This window comes from Tamandua tetradactyla, chromosome X, assembly GCF_023851605.1.
Source record: "Tamandua tetradactyla isolate mTamTet1 chromosome X, mTamTet1.pri, whole genome shotgun sequence".
NCBI lineage: Eukaryota > Metazoa > Chordata > Mammalia > Pilosa > Myrmecophagidae > Tamandua > Tamandua tetradactyla.
The window spans coordinates 165,446,694-165,471,886 of NC_135353.1; the positions used below are offsets into that span (position 1 = coordinate 165,446,694).

At 48.8% G+C, this 25,193-nt stretch overlaps 1 protein-coding gene across 4 annotated transcripts in view; it reads right to left on the reverse strand.

Annotated features, from left to right (window-relative positions):
- The window catches only part of WWC3 (WWC family member 3), a 134,782-nt gene that overhangs the window by 11,243 nt on the left and 98,346 nt on the right, over positions 1 to 25,193 (reverse strand). For all 4 annotated transcript variants that reach the window (XM_077145275.1, XM_077145274.1, XM_077145276.1 and 1 more), the window contains 10 exons: positions 20,231 to 20,473; positions 12,720 to 12,809; positions 11,358 to 11,923; positions 5,816 to 5,936; positions 4,964 to 5,038; positions 4,271 to 4,357; positions 3,152 to 3,344; positions 2,165 to 2,293; positions 1,772 to 1,923; positions 435 to 597 (listed from right to left, as the gene is read on the reverse strand). In XM_077145275.1, coding sequence (XP_077001390.1) covers positions 435 to 597; positions 1,772 to 1,923; positions 2,165 to 2,293; positions 3,152 to 3,344; positions 4,271 to 4,357; positions 4,964 to 5,038; positions 5,816 to 5,936; positions 11,358 to 11,923; positions 12,720 to 12,809; positions 20,231 to 20,473 — 1,819 coding nt within the window. The remainder of the gene's footprint in view (positions 1 to 434; positions 598 to 1,771; positions 1,924 to 2,164; positions 2,294 to 3,151; positions 3,345 to 4,270; positions 4,358 to 4,963; positions 5,039 to 5,815; positions 5,937 to 11,357; positions 11,924 to 12,719; positions 12,810 to 20,230; positions 20,474 to 25,193) is intronic.

Genomic DNA, 25,193 nt, shown 5'->3' on the forward strand with positions numbered 1-25,193 from the left:
AGGTTGGCAACTATTTATATGGTACCTGCCAGGCCTTTTTTGTTTTGGGGTGCATGGTCTGGGAACAGACCCCGGGTCTCCCGCATGAAGGGTGAGCATTCTACCACTGAACCACCCGTGCACCCAACGCCAGGCCATTTTTAAGCACTTGAAAATATTAGGCCATTCATATCTTTTCCTCAGATGTTACTATTGCAACTGTCCCTGAGTTCAAGGGCACTGCCACCAGGGGCATATGTGGGCAAACACAGTGCTCAGCTCCTTTCTGTGTGCCCAGCAGCCTCAGCTTCCTGGAGCTCCCTCTTCGTCCCATTCCCTAACACTTCACAGTGAAGGATATGAGGACACACGCCCTCCCCTTCCAGGGCGGTGCCAAGTGCTGGATGGCAAAGTATCAGGAGTCTATGTAAAACCACTAGATGTTTGCTCCTTACCTTAAGAGGGGGTTGGTGCTGCTCGGGGTGGGGTGGGTCTGTCTGTCTAGCAAGCCTTTGTCCATGGAAGGACTCGATACCCATGTAGCAGGGCTCTGGGTACAGGGGGCTGGTCTGGGTGCAGTTGCTACAGCCACTGTCCACCGAGTCAGCTTGCCAACTCCTAAAAGGGGGTGTCACAAAAAGCCACAAAACATTCACCGAAAGGCCTTAGCTCCTCGCTGCATTCACAGCCCGGGAACAGATGTGCAGCCAGGAGCCCAATGCGCCTCTGATGATGGCACATGGCTGCTTTTCTCATAAAGCAAAAGGGCCTTTCAGTTTTCTAGGGGCAACAACTCCAGGAGTTGTTCACTAAGAGGGTCTGTCTTTCTCTATCAGCCAGTTGCAGCCGCTGATGCCACCAAAATCCTGAAAACTGCCCCCAAGCCCTGCCAACTTCCTGCCAGCCTCACCCACACGGCTCCCCCCTCAGCCCCACCCGTCCTGCCCCTCTCTATAAGAAATGCGGAAGAAGATACTGGGAAGAAGCAGGACGCTTTGGAAGTATGCTTCTCTGCCCGGAAAAGCATGCCAGGAAAACCACAGGAGAATGCCCATGGAGAGCATGAGATGAGGCCACTTCTCTAGAGGGGCTTCTCCAGCCATTTCCCACAGGCCCACCCCAAGTCAATGATCCTTCCATGGGCTACATAAGGCGAAATGTAAAGGGACATTGTATGAGGCAATTTACATAAAATGTCCAGAAAAGGCAAATCTGGAGAAAGTAAGTAGATCGGTGAGTGGCAGGGACTGGGGAGGTTGGGGATGATGGCTAAGGGGTCTGCAGAAGACAATATTTTAATATGGAAGCAGTGACAGACACAGAACTGTGAATATATGAAAAACCAATGAACTGCACACTTTAATCAGGGAACCGGATGGTATATGAGTTCCAGTTCAATAAAGCTGTTCCCAAAAGAGGCTGAAAAGACTGGATTAGTCCCATAAGTTATGAGACATTCCAGAGTAAAACAAAAAGGTGACAACACACGACAAGAGAGTTGGGGCACAGAGTTCAAGGTGCTGCCCTCACCCAGATATGCATTACATCCCCCCAGAGAACCCCGACGTCTGGGAAACGGCGCTGAAGAGTGTCCTGGCACATCCTGCAGAGGCTTGGGCGAGAATCGCCACTGGCCCCAAAGCTCCCGGGGCAGAGCCGTGTCTAACCCCCCAGCTGCCATGACCCCAAGAAACATCCTGCAGCTGCCCGAGCAGGGCCTCCGCAGCCCCTTTTCTAAAGGGCTTTCTGGCACAGCGGTGCCCCTGACAGAAGGAGCGCAACCCACGCCCACCTCTCGGAGGCTGCTTCCGCCCGGTCCTCCTTCCGCTCCATCTCCAGGATTTCTTCCTCCGTGTACTCCAACTTGACCCTCTCCTCGGCCAGCTCCCGCTCCACCGCCTGCAGCTGGGCCGTGGTCCTGGCCAGGAGCACCGTCACCGCGTCCTGAGTGACGAGAGAGGGACATTGCCCTGAGCAATCTGCACCCTGCGGCTGCCGCCTACTCATCCATCCCTTGGATGGCATTTCCCTGGAAACTTGGTGTTTTCTCCTCCCACTTAATCCACATGTACTGTTTCACTGCTGCGCTCTAAGATGGTACGCGGAACTGAATGCGTCTTAGAGAGGCTTCCCCAGGAGGGGCCGGGTACCCATCCAGAGGCCGTGGTACCCGCTGGCACCGTACCGTCTGCCCTGCACGCTCGCCCTCCCGGTTCTGCGGCGGTGCCGAGCCACTGAAGATCTGCACCGAGTACCAGCGCAGCTGCATCTCGCTGGAGCGCTCGCAGTCGGCCAAGTTGATCTGCGCAATGCCCTGCACGGGGGGCAACAAGAAGGAAAAGCATGTTGGCTTTGTAAACTATCAAGTTAGAGGTTAGAAAGGTGATTTCTAACTTCATCAGGAGAGATCTGGAAGTTTTATGTCCTCTCAAAGGGTTGCAGGGACGTGACAGCAGCTGCAGAGGATGCCCACGGGGTGGCCCAAAGGTGGCCTGCTCCTGCTCAGCCTGAGGAGAGTGGCTTAGGGCTGGGGCGGGACAGGCTGGAGGGGGACGTTGGGGCACTGAGGCAGGGCCCCGCCCTGCCACCCGCCACTTCCTAACATAGTGGCGTGCAAAGAAGCCTGGCTGTGGAAAGACACTGCCCTGGTGTCCAGGTCCTGGCTTGGGTGTCTAACAGCCACGGGGTACTGAGGACAGAGTCCTGGATCCACGGTGCCCTAGCTCCAGGTGGCTGGGTAAAATAATAGATCCCCAGTTAAATCTGAGTCTCAGAGGACCAACCACGCTCTTTCTTTAACATGAAGCATCTCCTAAAGATTGCATGGGACATAATGCACTAAAAATGATCCATGTTTACCTGAAGTCCATACTGAACTGGGCAGCTTATGTTTTTATTTGCTAAATCTGTCAACCCTACTTAGTCTCCTCAACTGAAAATGGAGCAATATGTAAGCTATGTCATGGGGGGGTTTGCAAGTACTAAGTGAGATAATAGACAATGTACAAAACACTTGAGTAGACAACTGCTATCATCAGCCCTTTCTGTACTCCCAGTTACAGAGACCACTTAAAACTATTACAATTACTAAGCAACCCACCATAAGAACAAAGGAAGGAAGGGAGAGAGCAAAAGAGGGAGGGGGGAAAAGAAGGGCGGGAGGGAGCCGTACCAACAGCTCTTCCTGCAGCTGGTGATTCACCGAGCACACATACAACTGTAGCGACTTCAACGTCATCATGCCTGAATGCACAGGGATTCTGAAAACTTCATTAAACACCAATGGGGCTTGGAATTCCAGGGCCTTAGAACAGTAAGTGCTCGGTGTGCTGGAGTCCAGCGGTGGCAGATAGACGCGGATGTGTCTGCAAACAGAGGGAGGGAAGAAAGAGCAGTGACCGCGCACGTTGGCAGAACTGTATGATAAAATACACAAACCCCGCATACGCATCCATACATGCAGGTATTTCCCCTCAGAAACGCCCAAGGCAGAATTTCCAAGTCCTTCGGAAAAAGCTCTCTTCTCAAGTGAGAAAAATAGTCCCCTCCCGGCGGTGGCCCAAGCAGGGTGGGGGCGGGACACAGATTTTAAATGGATTCAGATTTTTTCTACCCTCCTCAGCTTTTACAGGGCGGATTCCAGATGATAAACACTGTGGATGAAGTAACCTTTCAGATCTCATAAAGCGGGGGAAAGGGGAAAATTGTTAAATATTGCATCAAAGATTGAAAGACCGTGGGTCAGTGAGAGGGAGGGGTAAGAGGTATGGGGTGTATGAGTTCTTTTTTTAGCTTTTTATTTCTTTTTCTGGAGTGATGCAAATGTTTCAAAAATGATCATGGTGAAGAATGCACAACTATGTGATGATATTGTGAGCCACTGATTTACAATATGGTTGGACTGCATGTGCGTGGATATTGATCAATAAAAAAAAGAAAATATTGCACTGATTTAAAAAAAAAGGCTCATCAGGTCAGAAGTGGCCCCCTGGGTTTGGGGGACCCTTGTCTGGCACCCATTGAGGTTTGCCGAGCTCAGGGTGGGCGCCCCCACTAAGCAGACCAAAGCCACGGCAGCGCCCCTTCCCCCCTCTCCCCAGCGGCCTTTGGGTGCACCCCTTCCTGCCGGAAGGAAGACGCTGGCGCCTCGGCCATCCACACAAGTCCAGCTCCCACAGTGTCTGTCCACTCCCCAGACGGCCGAGCAGACTGGCTGGGGGCGCCTGGCTGCCGCCATGGGGCCCACAGGGGTCCCCACAAGCCACCACATCCCCCTTCCCGTGGGGCTCACATGCGGCTGCCTCCGCGCACCGCCATCCCGGCCACGTTCCTCAGCTGTAGCACGTTCACCAGGAGACACTCGCCGCTGCTGTCGTGCCTAGAAAAGAGAGAGCTGCTCCAGGAAGCCCGCGTTCCTGGCAGAGGGGTGTCCCTGTGGCAGGACCAGCCCAGTGGCGCTCAACCGGGGCGGCTGTGTCCTCCAGAGGACACCTGCGGATGGCTGGAGGTGGCTTGGGTTGTCCCGCCCCACGGGGAGGCCGCCACGGCAGGCAGGGGGCAGCGGGGCAGAAGCTGTCGCCTTGCTGGTGAGGCCGCTCCTGGCTCCAGCCTTCAGGGAGACTGTACTAGGAACCAAAGGGCGCTGTGGCTGCTGCACACCACCCACGCAGGCCACCCACTCGGGTGCTGGCCGAGGCATGGGCTGACTGCACCCCCAGTAGGATTTCGCCGGGGGGTTCGGGGTCTGGTGGACTGAGTCCCCAGCTCCACGAAGTGACAGCGTCCTAGCTTCTCCTAGGGCACCTGTGCCCTTCCCATGTGAGACCAGCCGAGGCAATTTCGGAGGTATCAGGGATCGGGGGAGAGACCCCTGAGATCACGCAGGCCCCCTTCTGCCCTCTTCCTGCATGTGGAAGACTGGCTGGCTGGATCCAATCACCAGATCATCTCTAAAACCAGCAGGGGAGGGGTCATCTGTACTCACAGAAACCCCACGTGGATTTGGGGCTCCTCGTTACTGCTGGCGTCGCCATACACAGACTCTTCAGCATCTTCGTTCCTAAACCCCAAGTGGAAATTCATCAGGTTTACCCCCGAGGGGTCGGCCCTCTGAGGCTGCGCAGAAGCCCTCTCCATGTCGAGTGCTCCTGACCCAGAAGATCCTTATCACCCCACTGTCAGAGGTAAGTGTCTGAAAGGGCTCGACAGGTCCCCGGGACCCACCTACAAAGTGTTGTTTCTCTTAGAAAATAACTTGGCTTTCTTTCTCAAAACCATGCGAGACTCAGGGCCGAGGTCGCAAATTAACTGGGCAAAAACATGCAATTAAGCAAAATGTCTAATCAGTACCTCAGATTTACAAATGATTAAAGAAACCGCTGACACCAAACCTGGGAAATCAAAATGAAGTACCAAATTCCAAAAGGTGTTTGTCACTGCAAAGTGATTCCTAGAGCTAAGAGAGGGAGGAAGTTCATGGCTAATTAATGGTCTCCTTTCTAGAAAAGTAGGTCACTCTCATACACTGAGTCTCCTTTTCCAGTTCTATTGGGCATAAAACCCACCAGGGCCAGAGAGAAAGAGAAATGCTTGTAAAACTACAGCCAGTCCCTGGACACCACAGAGAATTCAAAGGCGGTTTCTTTGCAGGTGTCAGAGACCCAATCTGGAAGCTGAAACAAGCTAGAAAAGCAGTCTGCAAACTCGTCGGCCCCGGGCATATGCACAAGTTCCAATGCATGGATGCCAGTGTGTACTTTTTGTGCGTGCTACTTAAAAGTAACGGGGTGAAAGTCTGCTTGGGGAGAAGGAAACAGCGATTCCATGGGTTTCTGACCTTTTGGGTAGAGGCTCAAACACGCCGCTGTCACTGGCCAGCGAATAGTCCGACAGGGACACGGAGACGCGGCGCGCCCTCCTCTCCACCCTCCTGGCACTGTCTTCGCGGAGAGTCACTGCTACAAGTAAGAGAGACACCAGGGGTCACGAGATGAGCACGCAGGAGGCCGGGGAGAGGCACACTCCAAGTGAGAGCACGAAAGAGGTCACTAGGCCTTCCCCAGGGAAGTTCTTACATGTACGGACATATTTTTAAAGATCCATTTTTTTTTCAAGGTGAATAATGTAAGAAATGGGCCTCTGACTACTTCTTTAAAAGCTCTTTGAACCTTCTGGAAAGACATCTAGAATCATAAATGTCTTTTCACCTCTTTAATGAACACACAGCATATCAGATGGTAGGGAGGAGCCTCTTTTCCTCGCCCTCTGAGTCCCAACCAAATTAAGTGGCCCGAAGGTCAGAGGAAACGGATGCACACAGATCATCCAGGACTACTGGACTGCCTCTAAAAGTATCTCCTCAGATACTGGGGGCAGAGGGGTCGGTGTCAGGAGTTGTGGGGACAGGGCTCAGACCCACCAATCTCCCGACATCCTCCCTGGCGGCTGTGCAGGCCAGATTTGCTTCCAGAGTTGCTTTCCTGGGCTTCCAACACTAGGCAGCATATCCGCTTTAATCCAGAGCCAAAGGTAAGCACCGACATTTTCCTTCTTAACAACCCATCAACTGTTTCTATCCCTTCCTTCAAAGAACAAATTCCTTTTAACAAAAGCAATGAAAATGCACATGTAATCTTCCGATGCCAAACGTGGATATGTCCATGGAGTGTCAGCCCTTCACAGAGAGGCATGCCCGGTGAGAAAACAGAATTAAAATAGCAAGATCAAATGAGCAGGAGTCTCTATGAGCCACTGGTTGTATACTTTGGATGAGTTGTATGGTGTGTGAATACATCTCAATAAAATTGCATTAAAAAAAACAAAGAGCAGCACTCTGTCACAGTGATGCCTTGTGTTAATAATACAAGTGCCTCTGAGAGCTTTCTACTTTTCTTTAGCTACCTAAGCCTATAAACTGAAACTCTTGACCTCTGTGCACCCCTAAATGGAGGGAAATGGCCACACCCACCAATGACTGCCAAGTAAGTAGCAGTGCCACGTTAATCAGTGCACAAGACAAACAACAGGACAGGGCTGTGGTTTCACTACCTCAAAGAGAGAGAAAGAATTTACTTCCAAAGGTCAGCAAGCCCAATGGACCCTGGTTGGTGAGAAATGAGAAGCTGGCTTGGTCCTGAGCTCAAACTGCAGGTTAGGTCTCCTCTGCCCAGCTCTTCTCCTCAACCCAGCCATGTGCAAAGAAGCCCAGGCCACTGGCCCTGAGCTGCCAGTGGGACCAGCAAGTGAAGCCAATTACTGTTTTTATTCCTTATCCTGAAACTCATCAGAGTCCCTAGGCAGATCTTTACATTCTCTTAAGGAAAGAGCAACAGGCAACAATCCCGAGCAACTCCAGGTCACCCCAGGGCACAGCTGTAATATAACTTCTCTTTTGTTTTTACAGTGGAAGAGAGAGGAAACTAAGGAGTTAGTTGTCAGTGAGCCTTGACGTGGTCGCTGAGTTCCCCCAGCAAACTAGCAGCAAGAGGGGACGCTCCATGGGTGAGAAAAGCACAGACAGAAAAAAGTGGTCTGCCCTCCCCAGGCATCGCTCCTGGCTTTCAATCCACTGACACCGGCCAGGGAGGCAACGCAAACGAAGCAAGGCACAGAAAATCTTCAAAACAGTCAGTGTTTATCAATCCCTGACCTTTTCATCCCTAAAGAAAGAGATAGACAGACAGACATTGCAACCTAGGAGCATCCATACTGCTTGATAAAAAGCACATGGTGGCCAAAGTCTCCACCTGTCATGTTAAAATAAGGAAAGCCACTAAAGTCTGGAAAAAAAGCTAATTTTAATATAAATACATATCTACATGGGAAATAAAAAAGCTCAATAATTGATCAGCGCCATTCAAGCATAGCTGTAAGACATGCTCCCGTGGGCCACATCTCATGGCCACATGAAATAAATTCATTCGCTACACAGATCTGTACCCGCAGCCTGGTCAGAGGGGAAGGGTGATTCCAAGGTCACTTACAGTGAAGGTTTCTGTCATGCCGCATGAAAAACAAGATAAAACAAAAAAAAAGTACAAAGTGAAAAACAGGAGAATTTAAGCCAATCATTTTAGACAGAGTGCAAATATAATAAAAACACCAGTACATAATGAGAAAAGTCAAGGTTTTTTACCATGACAGACTTGAAACAAGTACTAATGGGTAGAAAAAACTAGAAGATTATTTTGAAATCACCAACACATTTGAGACTTTTAAAATCCAAGGAAGACAAAAGTGTACTAAAAATGTGACAATATCATGGATGACAGCCTATGGTCTCACTGCCTGGGTGCCCTCCCCCAAGGAAGAGCCCACTCATAGAGCTTGCCTTGCAAGTGTGGGCAAGTACTCAATGCCATCTTTTCTAAAATGTCACTGAAACTCGGCTGGGGCCCAATGTGGGCTGTAGTGTTTCTGGCAAGACTGATGAGCTGGGGGGAGCCACGTGACTTGGGCACCTCACAAACGGGTGGGCTGGGGGGACACGAGGAGCTCCAAGGCCCTCACCAACCTGACAAACCTAGGAGAACTCTGGACCCAGGTGTTCCTGCCAATAGCAAAAGAGGTAAAAAGTCATCTTCTGCCCAGCATGGTTATCCAAGGCGGCCCTCTGGGGAGGCCCAGCAGGACCCATAACAGACAATTATTTTAAATGTGTACAACGGACACGTCAATTGACGTCATGCAGAGGTCCGCCACCAGGGGGCAGCACCAACGCAGCAGAAGCAAATGCCTTATGGATCATTATGATGTCCGTCTGCCAGAGAACAGGAAGGGGAAAATAAAGAAATCAAGGATGAGAAATTAAGCCAGCTCTTCTCCCTCCCACCCTGTCTTTCCTCTGGACAAAAAGGGCCCTTGGGCCTGGGCTGATTTTCTGAAGAACTGCACGGACACTCCTAAATTTCAACCTTTAAGGATCAGTGGGCATAGAGAAAAAAGACTAAGAGAAAGGCAAGCTTTGGCCACAATTTGGTCCTGACTGTGTATATTTTTTAAATGAAAGGAGTAAAAATGGACAGGTGAATCTGTGGCCATAAAGAACAAAGTGAGTGTAGGTTACATGTGCATGTGCATCTCAGAAACAAAAGATCTGGAGATACAAAAAGTGTGTTTGCAGAGACAGAGAGGAAGATACCAAAATAACAGAGGCCAGAAAGCCAGGGGCTGCCTTAGAACATGACGGGTCTCTGGCCAGACATCCAGGTATGAGCGACATGCTCTTCTCTGCAAAAGTTACAGGGTAGCAGGTGCCTGGAAGGGACCAAAGAGCTCACCTTGATAAGGAAGGGGAAGCTGAGACTCAGACGGGCCAGGGGCCAGTCCCCAGGGCAGAGAGTAGATGCCGAGTCTGCAAACTGCTGCCCCCCAGCTGCTTCCCCTGGTTTTCTATTTAGTTTTTTTACTTTTTTTTTTTATTAATTAAAAAAATAAAGAAACAAAATGAAATAACATACATAATCAGTAATTCACAATATCAGCACTTAGTTGCATATTCATCATTTCTTAGAACATTTGCATTAATTCAGAAAAAGAAAAAGACAATAGAAAAAGAAATAAAACGAACACAGGAAAGAAAAAAAAAAGATTATACCTACCATACCCCTTACCCCTTGCTTTCATTGATCACTAGCATTTAAACTAAATTTATTTTAGCATTTGTTCCCCCTATTATTTATTTTTATTCCATATGTTCTACTCCTTTGTTGACAAGGTAGATAAAAGGAGCATCAGACACAAGGTTTTCACAATCACACAGTCACACTGTGACAGCTGTATCATTATTCAATCATCCTCAAGAAACCTGGCTACTGGAACACAGCTGTACATTTTCAGGCAGTTCCCTCCAGCCTCTCCATTACATCTTGAGTAACAAGATGATATCTACTTGATGCATAATAACCTCCAGGATAACCTCTCGACTCTGTTTGGAATGTCTCAGCCGTTGACACTTTGTCTCATTTCCCTCTTCCCCCTTTTGGTCGAGAAGGTTTTCTCAATCCCTTGATGCTAAGTCTCAGCTCATTCTAGGGTTTTTCTCAATCCCTTGATGCTGAGTCTCTGTTCATTCCAAGATCTCTGTCCCACGTTGCCAGGAAGGTCCACACCCCTGGGAGTCATGTCCCACGTAGAGAGGGGTAGGGTGGTGAGACTGCTCGTTATGTTGGCTAGAGAGAGGGTCTATTTGGTTTGATGTCTACCCTTTGCTGCTCATATAACTCACCAGGCATCACCAGGGCTTCCCCGCCTCGGAACTGCTGCATTTGGGCTGGATAATGTTCTGATGTGGGGACTGTCCCGTGCACTGAAGCATGCATATCTTGGCAGCATCCCTGGCCCCAGGTGTGATAACCAGCAATGTCTCCAGACACTGTCACGTGTCCTCTGGAGGGTACTATCACCCCAGGATGGGCACTACAAAGTTATACAAATTATCTAGTGTTTGTGTAAATGAAAAGTCGGAAACATTATTTCCATGCAAGTAAAAGTAAGTTACATGGACTGAACTTCGCCGGTGTTCTTGACCTCTCTAGTGCCCCAGAAAGTGAGAGGTGCTGGGGGGTTGGCTCACAAAACACATGGGGGCAAGTGGAGGAAGGGGTGAAGCCCAGACGCTGCTTTGTGCAACAGCCATACCAGCCGTCAGTCGGAACGTTCTCTAGAATAGTGGTTTGGTTTTCCAAGTAGGCTACAAGTTGACAGACCCTGGCACAAAGTAGAAGCTGAATACATGTCTACTAGAGGGATGGGTTTCTACCCCGCGACGTGTTTCCCGATTTGCAAACGACCAGAGAAACTGATCCTGCAGAACTGACTATTGCTTACTGGCACGTTTGGAAATTCTGCCAATTATTTTCATTTCCACGTTTGACAGAATTCTGTCCTTGATAACTAGGAGGACAAAGATGAAGGTGAAGTGAAAGCGACAAAGGATGTAGACACTTTCACTCTGCTACAACCAGAAGCCAGCCCACGGGCTGGTCTTCAGTGGGCACACAGAGAATATTCCGTCTCGGCACAGCCCTGCAGAGGTGACGCCTCTGAATGTGGACCACTTTGTGACTCTTAATTTTCAATAAAGATTTATTTTCAATAAAATTAAGCACTTTCTGAAAAGAGGCCAAATTTTTGGGGAAGACCGCCTTGCCAATTTAAATGTTCTCGCAACGACATCCACTCGGCAAACTTGCTACAGATGCTGAGACCCCAAGTGACAACCACACAGCTTTTCCATGTCCCGTCGAGATCCCTCAACTCAGCGCTCACTAGGAACCTCAAAAGCGGGCCAGCCTCCCTACAATTGCATACGTTTTCATCCCCGAATTTTAAACCTTTCTCCCCAGGGCTGAAAACCCACCAGAGGGGCCAATACTTACTTGTGCCCGGGGTAGCAGCGGGCGGCTGGGGCGCTCGTTCGTGCAGTCCTTCCCCATCGGCGGGGAGTGCGTGTGGCTGCAGGGCCGCTGTGCCCGGCAGATCTTCATCGCCCAGCGTGGAGGCCTGGGCTCGCAGTCTGTCTAGGGCGCCCAGGCTTGGCACCTCAAGACCATCCGCCATCTGGGCCAGAGGGGAGTCCCGCGAGGCCGGCAGGAAGGGTGTGTCCAAAGGCGAGCTCGGGGGAGACAGAGAGGACAGGGAGGAGCGCGAGGACAGGGAAGCCAGGGACTGGGGGGTGTCCAGGGACCGCCGCGGCTTGCTGAGGCCCGGGTGGCCGGGGGCATCTGAGAAGGCCGCATCCCGGCCCAGGGAGTCGAAGGGAAGGAGATCAAAGCGCAAAAGCTGGCCGCACTCCGCCTCGGGCTTCTCGTACTGGGGCAGGCCGTAGATGTCGGTGAAGCTGACGGAACTCAGGGAGCCCCTGCTGGAGGCCAGCGAGCCTCGGCTGGAGGCCAGCGAGCCCCGGCTGCTCCCCGAGGACACGGTCAGGGTGCTGGCCGACAGGCTGCAACAAGAGAGCGCAGCGAGCTCAGAAAACCAGCCTGCAGGCCGCTCAGGGCTGCCAGCCACCGCAAAGGGGGAGGAAATCCAGCCTGCTTCTCCCAGTCCCTGTGGACGACTGGCCCCGCCAGGGAGCATTGTAATCTCCCCTCATTGCTACTTCCCGTGCTTCTTTTTCATGTCCATAGAGAGCAGTGGTCACAACCAAGGACCCCGGAGCCTGGGTGCCTAAGCTCAAGTCCCAGCTCAAACACATCCTAGCAGACCAGGCTTGGTCAAGCTCTCCAATCTCTCTGAGCCTCTGACTTCCTCCCTGGAGACTGGAAAGAGAGCGCCCACCTCATGGGGCTGCGGGGAGGAATAACTGAACCAACAGGTCACAAGCAAGCCCTTCACATATGCTTCCCGATACGGGAAGTACCCAGAAACATCCCACCCTTACTTATTTTTAAGATATTCATCTCCTTTTAAAGGAGCCCAAAATAAAAATGTGCATGTGCATATTCATGGATGGAAATACACACTTCTAAAGCTGTGAATGAGACTCTAGAATTCCTTGAATACATCTGACTTTGGACTTGTTATCTGGAGCCAGATTCAGTCCTCCTCACATTCCTTGAATCCTGTACCAGCAGGTCTCCTTAAAAAATAACTTGTCCACTTTCCCATTCTGTATTCATGCCCCTTGCAGCTCCAAAACCCAGCAAGAGAAAATCCAAGCTCAAGAGAATTGAGAAGTTCATGGAAATGTCATTATAATATGGTAATTAGGTATAGTTTTCTCCTCTAAAGTAATCTACCTTTGTAGTTGGGAGTGGAGATAGGACGCCAAGCGGGTAGCTTCTTCCAGCTGCATAAGCAGACAGTTTCTCTTTTCCTGAAGTAGAATCCTACAGGTAAGAAAACAGACAACTGGTGAGTTTCAAAGGTAACAAGTACATTTTCCTAACAAGAAATTCAGCTATAAATGCCTCAAAACTGATCTAGATTTGAATGACTAATAATTCTAAGAGTGCATCTAGGTCATAAATCCCAAGATTGTTTTTATTTTGTTTGAGATTTTATCCCCAGCACCCTGAACAGTGCCTGATACATGGTAGAAGCTCAATGGATGGATGGGTGGCTGGGCAGATGGGAGGACAAACGGATAAGTGAATGAGTGGGTGTGTGGATGGATGGGTGGGTGGATGGATGGGTGGGAAGATGGATGAGTGGGTGGGTAGTTAGGAAGATGAACAGATGGGCAAATGGGTGGGTGGATGGATAGATGAACAGGTGGATGGATGGATGGATGGAAGGATGGGGGACAGGTGACCAGGTAATGGATGGACAGATGGAAGGAGATATGGGTGGACGGGCTGATTAGAGGCAGAAGGAGGGGTGGATGAATGGGGGATGGACAGATGGATAGACTGACAGGAGAGTGGGCCAACAGACAGATGGGTGGATGGGAGCTTAGAAGATTGGTTCAAAAGCAGAGGGTGCACTACTCAACCAGAATCCCTTAGAGCAAATCAGATTCCCTCATCCTATGCCCTCCCTCCAGGCAAAAATAAACCAGTCCTAAAAACTATAAAAGATTCAAAGCAAAAATAAAAAGCAACCACAGCTGTCTCTAGGTCACAGGATTGGAAGTAATTATTTTCTTCTTTCTATTTTATAATTTTCTACAATGAACTTTTTTTTTTTTCGTTGCAGTAAGCCCACTGCCTAGATAGAGCTCTGCATGTCTAGGCAACTCAATAAATAGTTGTTAAATGAGTGCATGAATGCAGATGTTTGCCACGAGAATGAAACAGGCCTCATTTAAAATTCAAAACATGTGGCCACTGCAGAAACTCCTACCACAGTTGCTCTTGCCACCAACAGGGAGGGGGGCATGCCCAAGGGCTTTACAGAGCTGCTTAGGGTAGGAGTAGGAGGCACCAGCAGTAGCTGGGATTTGGCAGCAGTAGCCTTGGGTTCAAGTCTTGGCTCTGCCATTCATGAGCTGTGTGCCTTTGGACAAACACCTCCCCCTCTCTGAGACCAGTCTGAATTAGTTTAAAAGTTTGAACCATAAATTGTAAAATCTACAAATTTCTTTAAGATATAAACAGAACTTAAAAGTTTTCTCATGTAGAGCTCTGCTGGGTTTATAGTAAAAAAAACAAAACAAAATAAACGTACTGCTCCCTTTATGCTCTGGCACGGAAGGGCCATAGCATTTACTGGTCAATCAAATGTCTTTGTAACCAGAGCCACTACACAACCAATCTTAAAGAAGGTGAATGTCAACTAAAAACCAGTATGTGGTTCAAGGACCCCGGGCATCCCCAAGGCCCTTTCAGGAGTCCTATGAAGCCCCCCTTCCCTGACCACACATCCATATGCAGCCAGATTTTCCTCAGATACTTCAACCACAGCGACATGTCACAGCAGGCTGCATGCCAAGCCACTGTCTTCTAGGAAGGCAGACAGTGAAAAGATTTACAAAATCAAACAATACCACTCTTCTCGTGAAGTTTAAAAAAGAACTTTAAAATGTTATTGAGGTTAACATCTAATGGGGTTATGATTATTTTAAATGAAGAAAAACATAAATATTCTTTAAATTTCTTTTGTCTAATTTCTAAATCTACCCACCCATCTCCCTGTTCACCCACCCACTCACCTAGGTACCCCTCCGGCCACCCACATTAACAAAAGCTCCTTGGGGGTCTTCAGTCATTTTAATAGTGAAGAGAGGTCCTGGGACCAGTACATTTGAGAACTGCGATAATCAACTCTGGGTATGATTTTTTTAAAAAAAAAGAATCCATTTACCTATGATATTTTAATTTTTAAGGAAAATATTTTAATTTGTTACGTGTATAAATCACAAGTAACTCTAAGAAAGCAATTCTGAATTTCTGCTGAATGATTTTAATTTTTAAATGTCATACACAGGAGATGTATGACATCATAAAAAGTTCAAGGCCACCGGGGGCTTACAATATTGCCAGTTGCTTTCCATGCAGGAGCTTGTCATCCTTTAGGGCTCACGGGTTCTCATGTTCAGTTTAAAGGTAGGAAACTGATACCCGAGGAGGGCTGAAGGAACTTGGGAAGTGATGCAAGTTTGCAGCTTCATCAAGACACTGGGCTAAGATGCGTCAGCAGTCCCACCCGCTGCCTCCTGCCCTGCAATTCTGTTATTTGTTGTGGTGAGGGGGAGTGGGGAGTCTTTTCTTAAGTAAACATTTTCTTGATTTTATGTTACACTTAAATTCCTACCTAGGAATGGTTCGGAAATGGATAGCACAATACTGTGTGATGGGAGCACAATGCTATAAGTGCAAGTAACAAAGCTGAGTGTGAGTGTGGCTGAAAGAAGAAGGCTAGAGTGGCACATGTCACCAGGAGGAAAGCTAGAAGGCAAGAACTAGGACTACATAAGTCAGTGAAACCTAGAGTAGAAGGTGAGAGTGGCTAATCGTATGAATATAAGACAGTTCTTACATGAGCTAGAACAAGCATATCTTACTATTACAAGGTGTGAGTAATAGGGTGGTATATGGAGGGAAATACAATTAATGTAAACTAAGGTCTACAGTTAATGGTAGCTTTCTAATATTCCTACATTAATGGTAACACAGGCACTATACCAAAGGTAAGCGTCAATATTAGGGGGATAGGCGAGGCATGTGATGTTTGTTTTCCAAAAAAAATAAGAATGTTCTCATATGACTGTGGCGAATGCATGACCATGTGATTCTACCAGGAGCCACTGACGTACACCTGGAATGGACTGTATGGTATGGGAATAAAACTGTTTAAATAAAAAAAAAAAATTCCTACCTAGGGCTTAACCTCAAACATCCCAACTTCAAACTCTTTTCCGGAAGGTGTAGAGAGGTCAAAGGAGTTCAACCCAGGCCCTGGTTTGGGCTTTGGCTGTAACACTGAAACCACTGTGTCACCTCTCACAGCGGGCAATGTGGGGAGGGCCCTTGGGGACGGGGACACATTGTCTGACAGACAGCCACCAGCCACTGACAGCCACTCACTGCATGCAGTGGACCAGGCCTGGGGTGAGGGGGTTCACTGGGTGCTTTCTGAAGAAATAAATTCCAACTCAGTCTAGATTTGATTATCACAAATTCCAATTAATAAGGTCTACACTGAGTTCTCCCTGAAAATTGGCTTCACCCTGAGTGACCAGGGTAGGAGTTCCCCAAATTATCAGATCCATTTGGTCCTCTCATCAATCTTCATGTACATTTCTCTAATTTCATATAGACAGACACACTTAGATGTGTAGCACAGCAATTTTAGATCATTGCTTAATCTTGACTTATTTTCAGTTTCTTTTATCCTTAGTGAAAAAAAAAAAGTCAGAACCAAGAGCATGGGGGGATGGAGTGTGAAAGACAGCACTAAGTCTAATTTTATACTGGTTATTCTGAAAGGTGTAGAAGCTTGAAAGTGTGATTTCCTCAGCAAAGAGGTGGAGACTTTCACATTAGGCTATGCCACTCATTACTGAGACACCTAAAAGCTGTGTGGGGTGTTAAGCTATGATTTCGGGTCTGTTGTTCTATAGAAATAAGAACCTTAAATATCTGCTTAACTTCTGTACACATTTTCCAACTTAGTAAAAGGACAATGAGCACAGAGTTCCTGTTTGGGGTGATGGAAAGGTAGCCCAGCATGGTGAATGCAATTAACACCACTGAAGGCTTGCATACTTGAGAGTGGTTAAGATGGGAACTTTTATGCTGGATATATATTCACAATAAAAGTTCAAAAAACAACACCCGCAGACCTGTACAACACCAAGTGTGAGCCTGAGTGGAAACGACGGAGTTTATTTAAAAACATCATTACCTGAGCTGAGACTCAGCATCAAGGGACTGAGAAAAACCCTAGAATGAACTGAGAATTAACATCAAGGGATTGAGAGAAACTTCTCTACCAAAAGGGGGAAGAGTAAAATGAGACAAAGTGTCAATGGCTGAGAGATTCCAAACAGAGTCAAGAGACTATTCTGGAGATTATTCTTACGCATTAAGTAGATATCACCTTGTTGTTCAAGATGTAGTGGAGAGGCTGGAGGGAACTGCCTGAAAATGTAGTGCTGTGCTCCAGTAGCCATGTTTCTTGATGATGATTGAACAATGATATAGCTTTCACAATGAGACTGTGTGAATGTGAAAACCTTGTGTCTGATGCTCCCTTTAGCTACTGTATCAACAGAAGAGTAGAACTTATGGAACAAAAATAAATAATAGGGGGGAACAAATGTTAAAATAAATTCAGTTTGAAATAATGGGAAATGAAAGCGAGGGGTAAGGGGTATGGTATGTATAGTCTTTTTTTTCTCTATTATCATTTTATTTCTTTTTCTGTTGTCTTTTTATTTCTTTTTCTAAATCGATGCAAATGTACTAAGAAATGATGACTATGCAACTATGTGATGATATTAAGAATTACTGATTGTATATGTAGAATGGAATGATATCTAAATGTTTTGTTTGTTAATTTTTTTATTAATAAAAAAAGTTAAAAAAAAACATCATTACTATAATGTTGGATCATCAGTTGTAACAAAGGGCCCACATCAATGCAAAATATTAGTAAAAGGGAAAACGATGTGGGGGGGTGCGTGGGAACTACCCACTTTCTAGATGATTTCTCTGTGAACTTACAACTGCTTAAATAAATAGTTAGATAAATGAGCAAACAATACAAGGAAGAAATGATACAGTTTACTGGCCGAAAACTGGCCAGGGTCCAAGCCCCGAAGGAGACACCCCTGTGCACCCATTTCAAAGGAGATGAACGTCAAAGAAAACGACGACTCACCGCTCTGAAGAGGAGGAGAAAAACAAGCTAACAGATAAAGAAAACACCAAGGCTAATTTACTGATATGGATGTCTTTAAATTGTGATAGAAAGCAAAATGGAACTCAAAGTCAACCCCCAAATATGCAAAAACTGTTCTGCTTTCTGATAGCTCTTTCATTTTCACAATCAGATAGATAACAAAAAGTATTTCCCTCTGGAGAATTTCTTGGGATGGCCCTGAGGCTCCCTCGGGACGTCTGCACCTTGCGTCAGCGCCGCCCGCGTCAGCAGGGGGCCTGCCGGCTGCTGTGGGGGTAGAAGTGAACAAAGTCCTGCCAGTGACACTGGCTCCTCGCGGCTCAGATGCATACAGATGTCATCAACTGGTGGCAGGGGGATGTGACAAGGATTTTTACCCCTCCAACTCCTAATGACACTAAGTTGGCTCACCCTTTCCATGTGACAGATGACAACAGTGAAGCTGAGACAGGCGAGGACAGGGTCCTGGGGCGGAGCTGGAACCTCTCGGCCCTGAGACCTCCTCCTTGGCCCTGACACCTCCTCCTTGGCCCACGTCATTTCGTGGCAGACTTGCAAAGCACACCCGAATCAACTCAGCCCCACTTTAGGGCTCTTTGGCCTAAATTTTAAGAGTTTCTCTTTTTATTGCTGGAGAAAAATTGGCAAGAGGCCATGTGAGGCCCAGGCCAGCTCTCACTCATCTTCCCCTACCAACCCCACACCTGGCACCACTACAAAGAAAAGCCCATTTTGAGACCCCAAATTTAATATCTCCCTAGTAAAGGCAAGGAACCCAGAGTGCTCATGCCCTGCTTCTGGCAGGGTGTCCTGAGCCCAGGCTGAAATGAGGAGCCCTGGATGGAAGGGGACAGTCTCCCTTAGGGAGCTGGGCAGCCTGCATGGGGGTATCGACAGAGGCCACAGAGACACAGGGAGAAGACTCCAGGAGAAAGGACAGGCTCCAGAGGAGATGGGAAAGCTCCAGAGGCTCCCGTTTCCATTTCCTTTCTACCCAGGCCAGACACAGTCCTCAGAAGCTGAGAGCATGCTTCCTTTGTCATGTCAGAGTCCTGGCATCCAGGACTCGGGACAGCAGGACATGCTTTGGTGACCCAGGCCCCAAACCCCAGATCAAGGGTGACGCCAGCTCTGTGGGGTTTCCCGGAGTGGTGATCCGGGAGCACGGCAATCACAGCATCTTGGAATTTCCACGTGGGAGAGCAGACACACTCAGAGGCCGCGGGGCACATGGAACCAAGCCAGGTGCCCTGAGCACAGACCCCACCAGAATTCCCAGGCCCTGCAACCCAGAACACTCACAGTACAGTACCGTGGCTTGGGCCGAAGGTAATCTTTAACTAAAAATCAAAAGCATAAAACCCGAGGCACACGAGAAGACAAGGACGCGCGTCCCCCCAGGCCAGCTCTGAGGCGGCATTAGCCGCTGAGCCAGAGGAGAGGACGGGGCCTGCCATCCTCTTGGGTACAGTAAGCTTCCCTTGGCCTGTCACTGAACCAGCCTCGCTAAGCCCCAGCATCCCTTCTGTGCCAGGCCAGCCCCACCTGCTGCGGCCATCAACAACGAAGAGCACAGCAGGAAGGAGGAAGACCACGGGATTTGATGAAATGAGAGCTCTCAGAGCATCTGTACAGAGCCAACGATGCAGGCGATACTGAGCTCTCTGCAAACAACGTTCCGGGAGGTGCAGCCCGGGAGCTTTAAGGGGTGAGTTGGGTAGAGGTGGGGTGAGCAGGGCAGCCTTCCACCAGATCCGTGCCCCCACCCCGGCCGGCAGGAACCAGCAGCCGCAGTGAGGAAATGCTGAGGAGCTCGGCGCAGAGGGGCTCAGGGGGCACCGGGCTGGCCCCATGCTGCCCACCCTGCAGCAGGGCCTGGAGCCCATCCGAGGGCAAGCCCGAAGTGGGCTGCCAGCTTCCTACCACCCAGGAAAGAGCAGGTTTTGCTGGTGAGCAGAGGATCGGGGTCTGCTGCACGTGGTTGGCAATGGCAGGAATGGGGCATGCAGGAGTGGACAGACACGCCGCTGTCCCCCGCCAGACCAACGCATGACCTGCCTGCCCATCCTCCGGCGGGAGGGGCAGGCCATGGCACCGTGCCTGTGCAGGCCACTGGCCTGCAGATCTGTGGAAAGCACCAAGTGCCGACACGAGAGAGTGACAGGGTTGAGTGTGCGAATGCATGGGGGGGGGGGTATAGGGGGGTTCCTCACTCCATCCCCTTCTCCATCAGCCCCCAGTTTAGAATGGGAGCCAGGAGCCCCCTCCAGAAGGGAAAGCCCACTCCCCACCCACCTTGCCTTCCCTCAGTTTGGCAAGGAAAGCACACAAGGCAGTAGCTGTTCTGAGGAATACTCAAGAATGCTCTAGAACCACAGAAAAGTTCTCCATTTTCGCTTCTAGAATTGGTCCTTGGCAGGGAGCTGGGTCGCTGCCCACTCTGGAAATGGCCAAGCCCACCCACCTCTCAGTGGCGCCCTGCGCGGATGTGGCTCGCGCTCGCTGGATCTCCTCCTCCAGGCGCCGCCTTTCCTCCTCCAGGCGCGCCACGTCCTCTGCCGACCTTCTCTGCTGAATGATGAGCTGCAGCTCTTGGAGCAGGGCTTCCTTCTCCTTGATGAGCTGCAGCCGGTCCCTGTCAGCCTCGGCCATTCCCGGCCAGGACTCCGTGTCCAGCTGGGCCAGCTGCTGCTGGATACTCGAGACTCTGGAGCGAGAGACATGGAGAAAGCAACATACTCGATGAATCATCTGAACACATTCTCGCACCACCCCTTGAATTCTGTAAACCCACTTTGCTAAGTAAATGCTGAAATAATTCTATCAAGTAGGCCCTATGTGCTGAACATAGAGGATTTGGAAGCAATGCGTAATAAACATGATGCATATGTCTGCGTGACCTTCCCTGGTCTAGGAGCATTTGGATGGCACCACTACATCATGCTTGTTTCAAAGAACTGGCAGCCCAATGCCACGCTAGTGCAGCACCATGGCTCCCAATGGGACACGGCCGGACAGCAGGGTACAGCCAGACAGCAGGATGACACCGGCTCCCTCCTACCACCTCCACCCTCCCAGGAGCAGAATATGGTGCCGAACGCCGAGAGAAGCTTCTGGCTTTCTGACTTCCCTGCCGTGCCTACCTGATAACACCTGCCTTGAGAAAATCCAGCAGAAACGCCCCCATCACCTATGCCTGCCGCTGCACCCTGGTCCTTAGCCACACAGGAAATCCAAGGCCCCTGGCGCACAGCAGCTGCTCACCAGCAGCTGGATGAATTAGAGTGTGCAGACACGGCCTCAAAGAGAGGAGAGGCTGAGCAGTGGCCCTGGTGGGCACTGATGCTGGCGGGAGCTGATGCTGATGGGAGAGGCTGGCTGCATGTACAGAGGTAAGGCCCGCTCACTCACCTGCACGGCCCCAAAGGCGGGGAGCGCAGGCTGTGCGGCCACTCTCCACATCTCCCCATTTCTTTGTGCCTGCTTGGCTGACAGACTGTGCCCCTGTGTTTGTCCTGAGCTGGTGCTGTAGCAAGTATCTTTAGAGTGATCATTCAAAACAGAGGGAACTGCTTGAAGCCCTTTAAGTGGATGGCTAAAAGGGAGGGTTACCTGTTGCCAGGCAGAAACAAGGAAGGTCCAACTCGACTTGAACCAAGGTCGCGGTGAGCCCGGCAGCCCCATGCTAACTCTTCGACAGCTATTTTAGGGGGAAGGAAGGCAAACCAGCATCTTGAAAACCTGAGTTTAAGGCTCCCTAATCCATAAAGGAAGAATACATCACACCAGCCAGGACCAACCCCAACATCCTGATGTCAGGGAACGCAGCCAGACACAAAGGCCGTGTACGACAGGAGTCACCTCACAGCACTGTTCAGAAGAGGGAAATCTGCAGGTACGGAAGGTAGACCAGTGGGTCCCAGGGCCTGGGAGAAGGGGATGTGGGGGATAGAGGGGTGCTAGCTAAAGGAGAAGGGGTTTCTTTCTGAGCTGATGAAAAACGTTTCCAAATCGTCTGTGACGATGGTTGCACATCCTGCGAATACACTCAAAACCACTGATGGATACACTTCAAATGGGTGAACAGGAAGATATGTGAACTGGCTCTCAAGAAAGCTGTTTAAAAGAACAGAAACACCAACTCAGGGAGAACTCAGTTACATCAGCAGAAGTCCAGAAAACCCACAGTTACAAAATGAAGAGGGCATACACGTTCAGGCTTAAAGTACTTATTTTACTCACATACGATTCCCCAAGAAGGTAAAGAAACTGCTTTCACATCATGAGCTTTTATCAGATAATTTCTTTTCGAACTCAAAAACTAATTTCCTCAAAATATGTTGAAAACTGGTGCCAATTAGTATCACTGAGAAAACTAATGGCAAGGGCGGCTGAACAGGGCTGAAGCGTCTGGCTGTATCTAATTAGGGGAGTTAGAATTTATGGCTGTCATAGAGCTCAAGCCCAAGGAAAACACACTCCAAGCAGACCCATAAATAAGGCAGTGCCGAGTGAAATGTTAAACCCAATGAAATTTCTAGAACATTCTACGCTCAGTCAAGACAAGTCAAAGGAAAGGAATAAATATAAGAGACATGAATGGCAAATTCATCATGTCCTCATGCTTTTCTCATTTCCCTTTATCTGAGCTGCAGGAAAGTCTACCTGAGCCCACCTAAAGGTAGCATATGATCTTGGAACACACACTCATCGGTTATCATATATAGACTACAGACAGACACATTTTTAGAAGCCCCCTTTGGAAGTTTCTGAGGTCTGCTCAAATGGGTGAGGCCAGAAGGGAGGTCGATGAGTGGGGAGACCAGGGGTTCCCCCAAGGCAGCCAGCCTAAGGGAGCTGTCACTCCACAAGGACCCAGGCCACTGAGGGTGACACCAACGCCATCCTACCCAATCCCACCCTTCCCAGGAGTAGTTCCAGTAAGGTCCACTATCAGAAAAAGGGATGAGGTGGGAAAACATGAGTTAGAGGAGGGAGGAGAGGCCAAGGGCAAATATCAAAAGGCTTGCAGCCCATGGCTAGCCTCAAAGAGAACGACAGTCCCAACTCAACAGCATACTGTGGCTGTTACAGCTGGCAGGACAACTAGGAAAGGACATATGGCAGAGGACGACCTCTGCAGCAGAATAAACTCTGGATGACGATGACTTCATGCAGCCCATCTGGAAAAGTCATGGCTGTGCTGAACACCAGGCAAGCACTTCTATGCTCAAGAACAGTGGTATTTTTATATATATATATATATAATAACATTTCATAACAAAGCAAAGGATTGCATGTTCACTGTAGAGCTCTATATGAGTCGAGAAAAGTGGCATGCACCAGAAAGTACACTCTCTTTCCCTGCGTCCAGACCCTGAGAGGGCAGGTGGAAGGATCTCCTTCCGCAGACACCTGGGGCCTGCCCTCAGCCAGGACAAGCAAGGCATGTGGGTCTGTCTGTCCTGGAAGCTGAAAACTAGAACAAGTCCTTCAGTGATTTCTCAGACATTTCCCATGGGACAGACAAGACACTCTACCATGGAAACAGTGCGCCTTGTCCAATTTATCGCCTGCCTGGAAATGTTCCACCTCCAGGGAGGACCTTCGGTGTTGGTGGCTGACGTGAAGAAGGCAGGGGCTACCAGACAGGCATGGTCAAGCCCTCACCCCAGGGCCCGTGAACATGACCTGATTTAGAAACAGGGTCTTTAAAGATGGGATTAGTTAAGATAAGGCCAGACTGGCTTAGGGTGGTTCCTATTCCAATATGACCAACGTCCTCAGAAGAAGGAGAGAGCTGGATACAGATAGAAACCGGGAAGACACCACATGACAACTGAGGCAGAGATGGAAGCCCAAGGATCGCCGTCACTGCCAGAAGCCAGCAGAGAGGCGAGGAACGGAGTCTGCCCCTACAGGCTTCAAAGCGGGCAGCAGGGCAGAGTAAGGACACATCTGCGCCAGACAGCTGCTCTGCAGGAAGGAGACCGCGCCCCACCCCCCACCCCCAGCCCTGCCGACATGCCAATTCCAGGTAGTAAAGGGAAAACCTGGAAAAACAATTTCCAGAAAGGTGGTTCTTTGAAATTTCATTTCTGTGAAATGAAATACATGGAAGCAAAGCAGGATCATTCTTAACATTTACAACAAGAACTTTTCTAAGCTCATTTTGAAAGGGAACCGAAAGCAATTTAAAATCGGCAAGTATATTTTTCCTACTAGTCAACAATATTCTTTATTAATGCTTATTTTTGATAACGAATAAATTTTATGGTCTCTATAGAATCTTTCAAAAATGCCTTCTTCAAAAGCTTCAAAACATGTGCCCCCATGCCCTTGACAGTGAAAAAATGAAAGCAAATCCTCAGTCAAGCATTTGGGTTTCATATTTGTTATGTGGTTTCCAAATTCTAATCCTAAACAGGCCTAATATAACAGAAGTCAAACGTGAATGATTTTTCCCTGCCCCTGCTGCCTGGACACCTTTTCTGTTACCGCCCAGGTACCTTGATACCATGTCTGGGAACCATAAACGCACTTATGCTGCAGAACCCACGTGAACATTCACAATTCACCTGGAAATTTTGAATGTGATTTGCATTTTTCTAAGAAAAGAATGCACTTGTAATCTCACCAAGTGTGCTAGCTTGCAAGCTGCTGGTATTGTAATATACCAGAAATGGAATGGCCTCTATAATGAGAATTTAATAAATTACAAGTTTATAGTTCTAAGCCTATAAATATGTCCAAACTAAGGCATCCAGGGAAAGATACCTTCATTCAAGGAAGGCTGATGGCTCAGGAACACCTCTGTCAGCTGGGTAGTCACATGGCTGGCATCTGCTGGTCCCTTGTTCCTGGGCTCCATTGCTTTCAGTCTCTGTTCCTGTGGGGGTTCCTCACTTTGCTTCTCCAGGGCTGGCTTTCATCTCTCTGCTTCCCTTGGCTCTCTCCAGGTTCTTGCTTGCTTAACATCTCATGGTGACATCTGCTGGGCTCCAAGTATCTCCACACCCGTGTCTCTGTTCTCCATGTGTTGGCATCTGTGGGTTCTACCCTGAAGTTTCTGTCGGCTCTGTCATTTCTATAGTTTCTAACTCTCTCCAAAATGTTTCCTCTTTTAAAGGATCCCAGTAAACTAATCAAGATCTACCTGGAATGGGTGGAATCACATCTCCTTCTAATCAAAAGGACACACGTACAATTGGGTATGCCACAACTCCATGGAGATAATCTAGGGTTCCAACCAACAGTATCGAATCAGGATTAAAAGAAACAGCTGCTCCCACAAGACTGAATCAGGATTGAAACATGGCATTTCTGGGGTACATAATATTTTGAAACCAGCATACTGAAGTTTTCAGGTGTATTTTACATATCAAGGGCCATCACCAGTTATTTGAATCTGTACCTAAAATATGAAG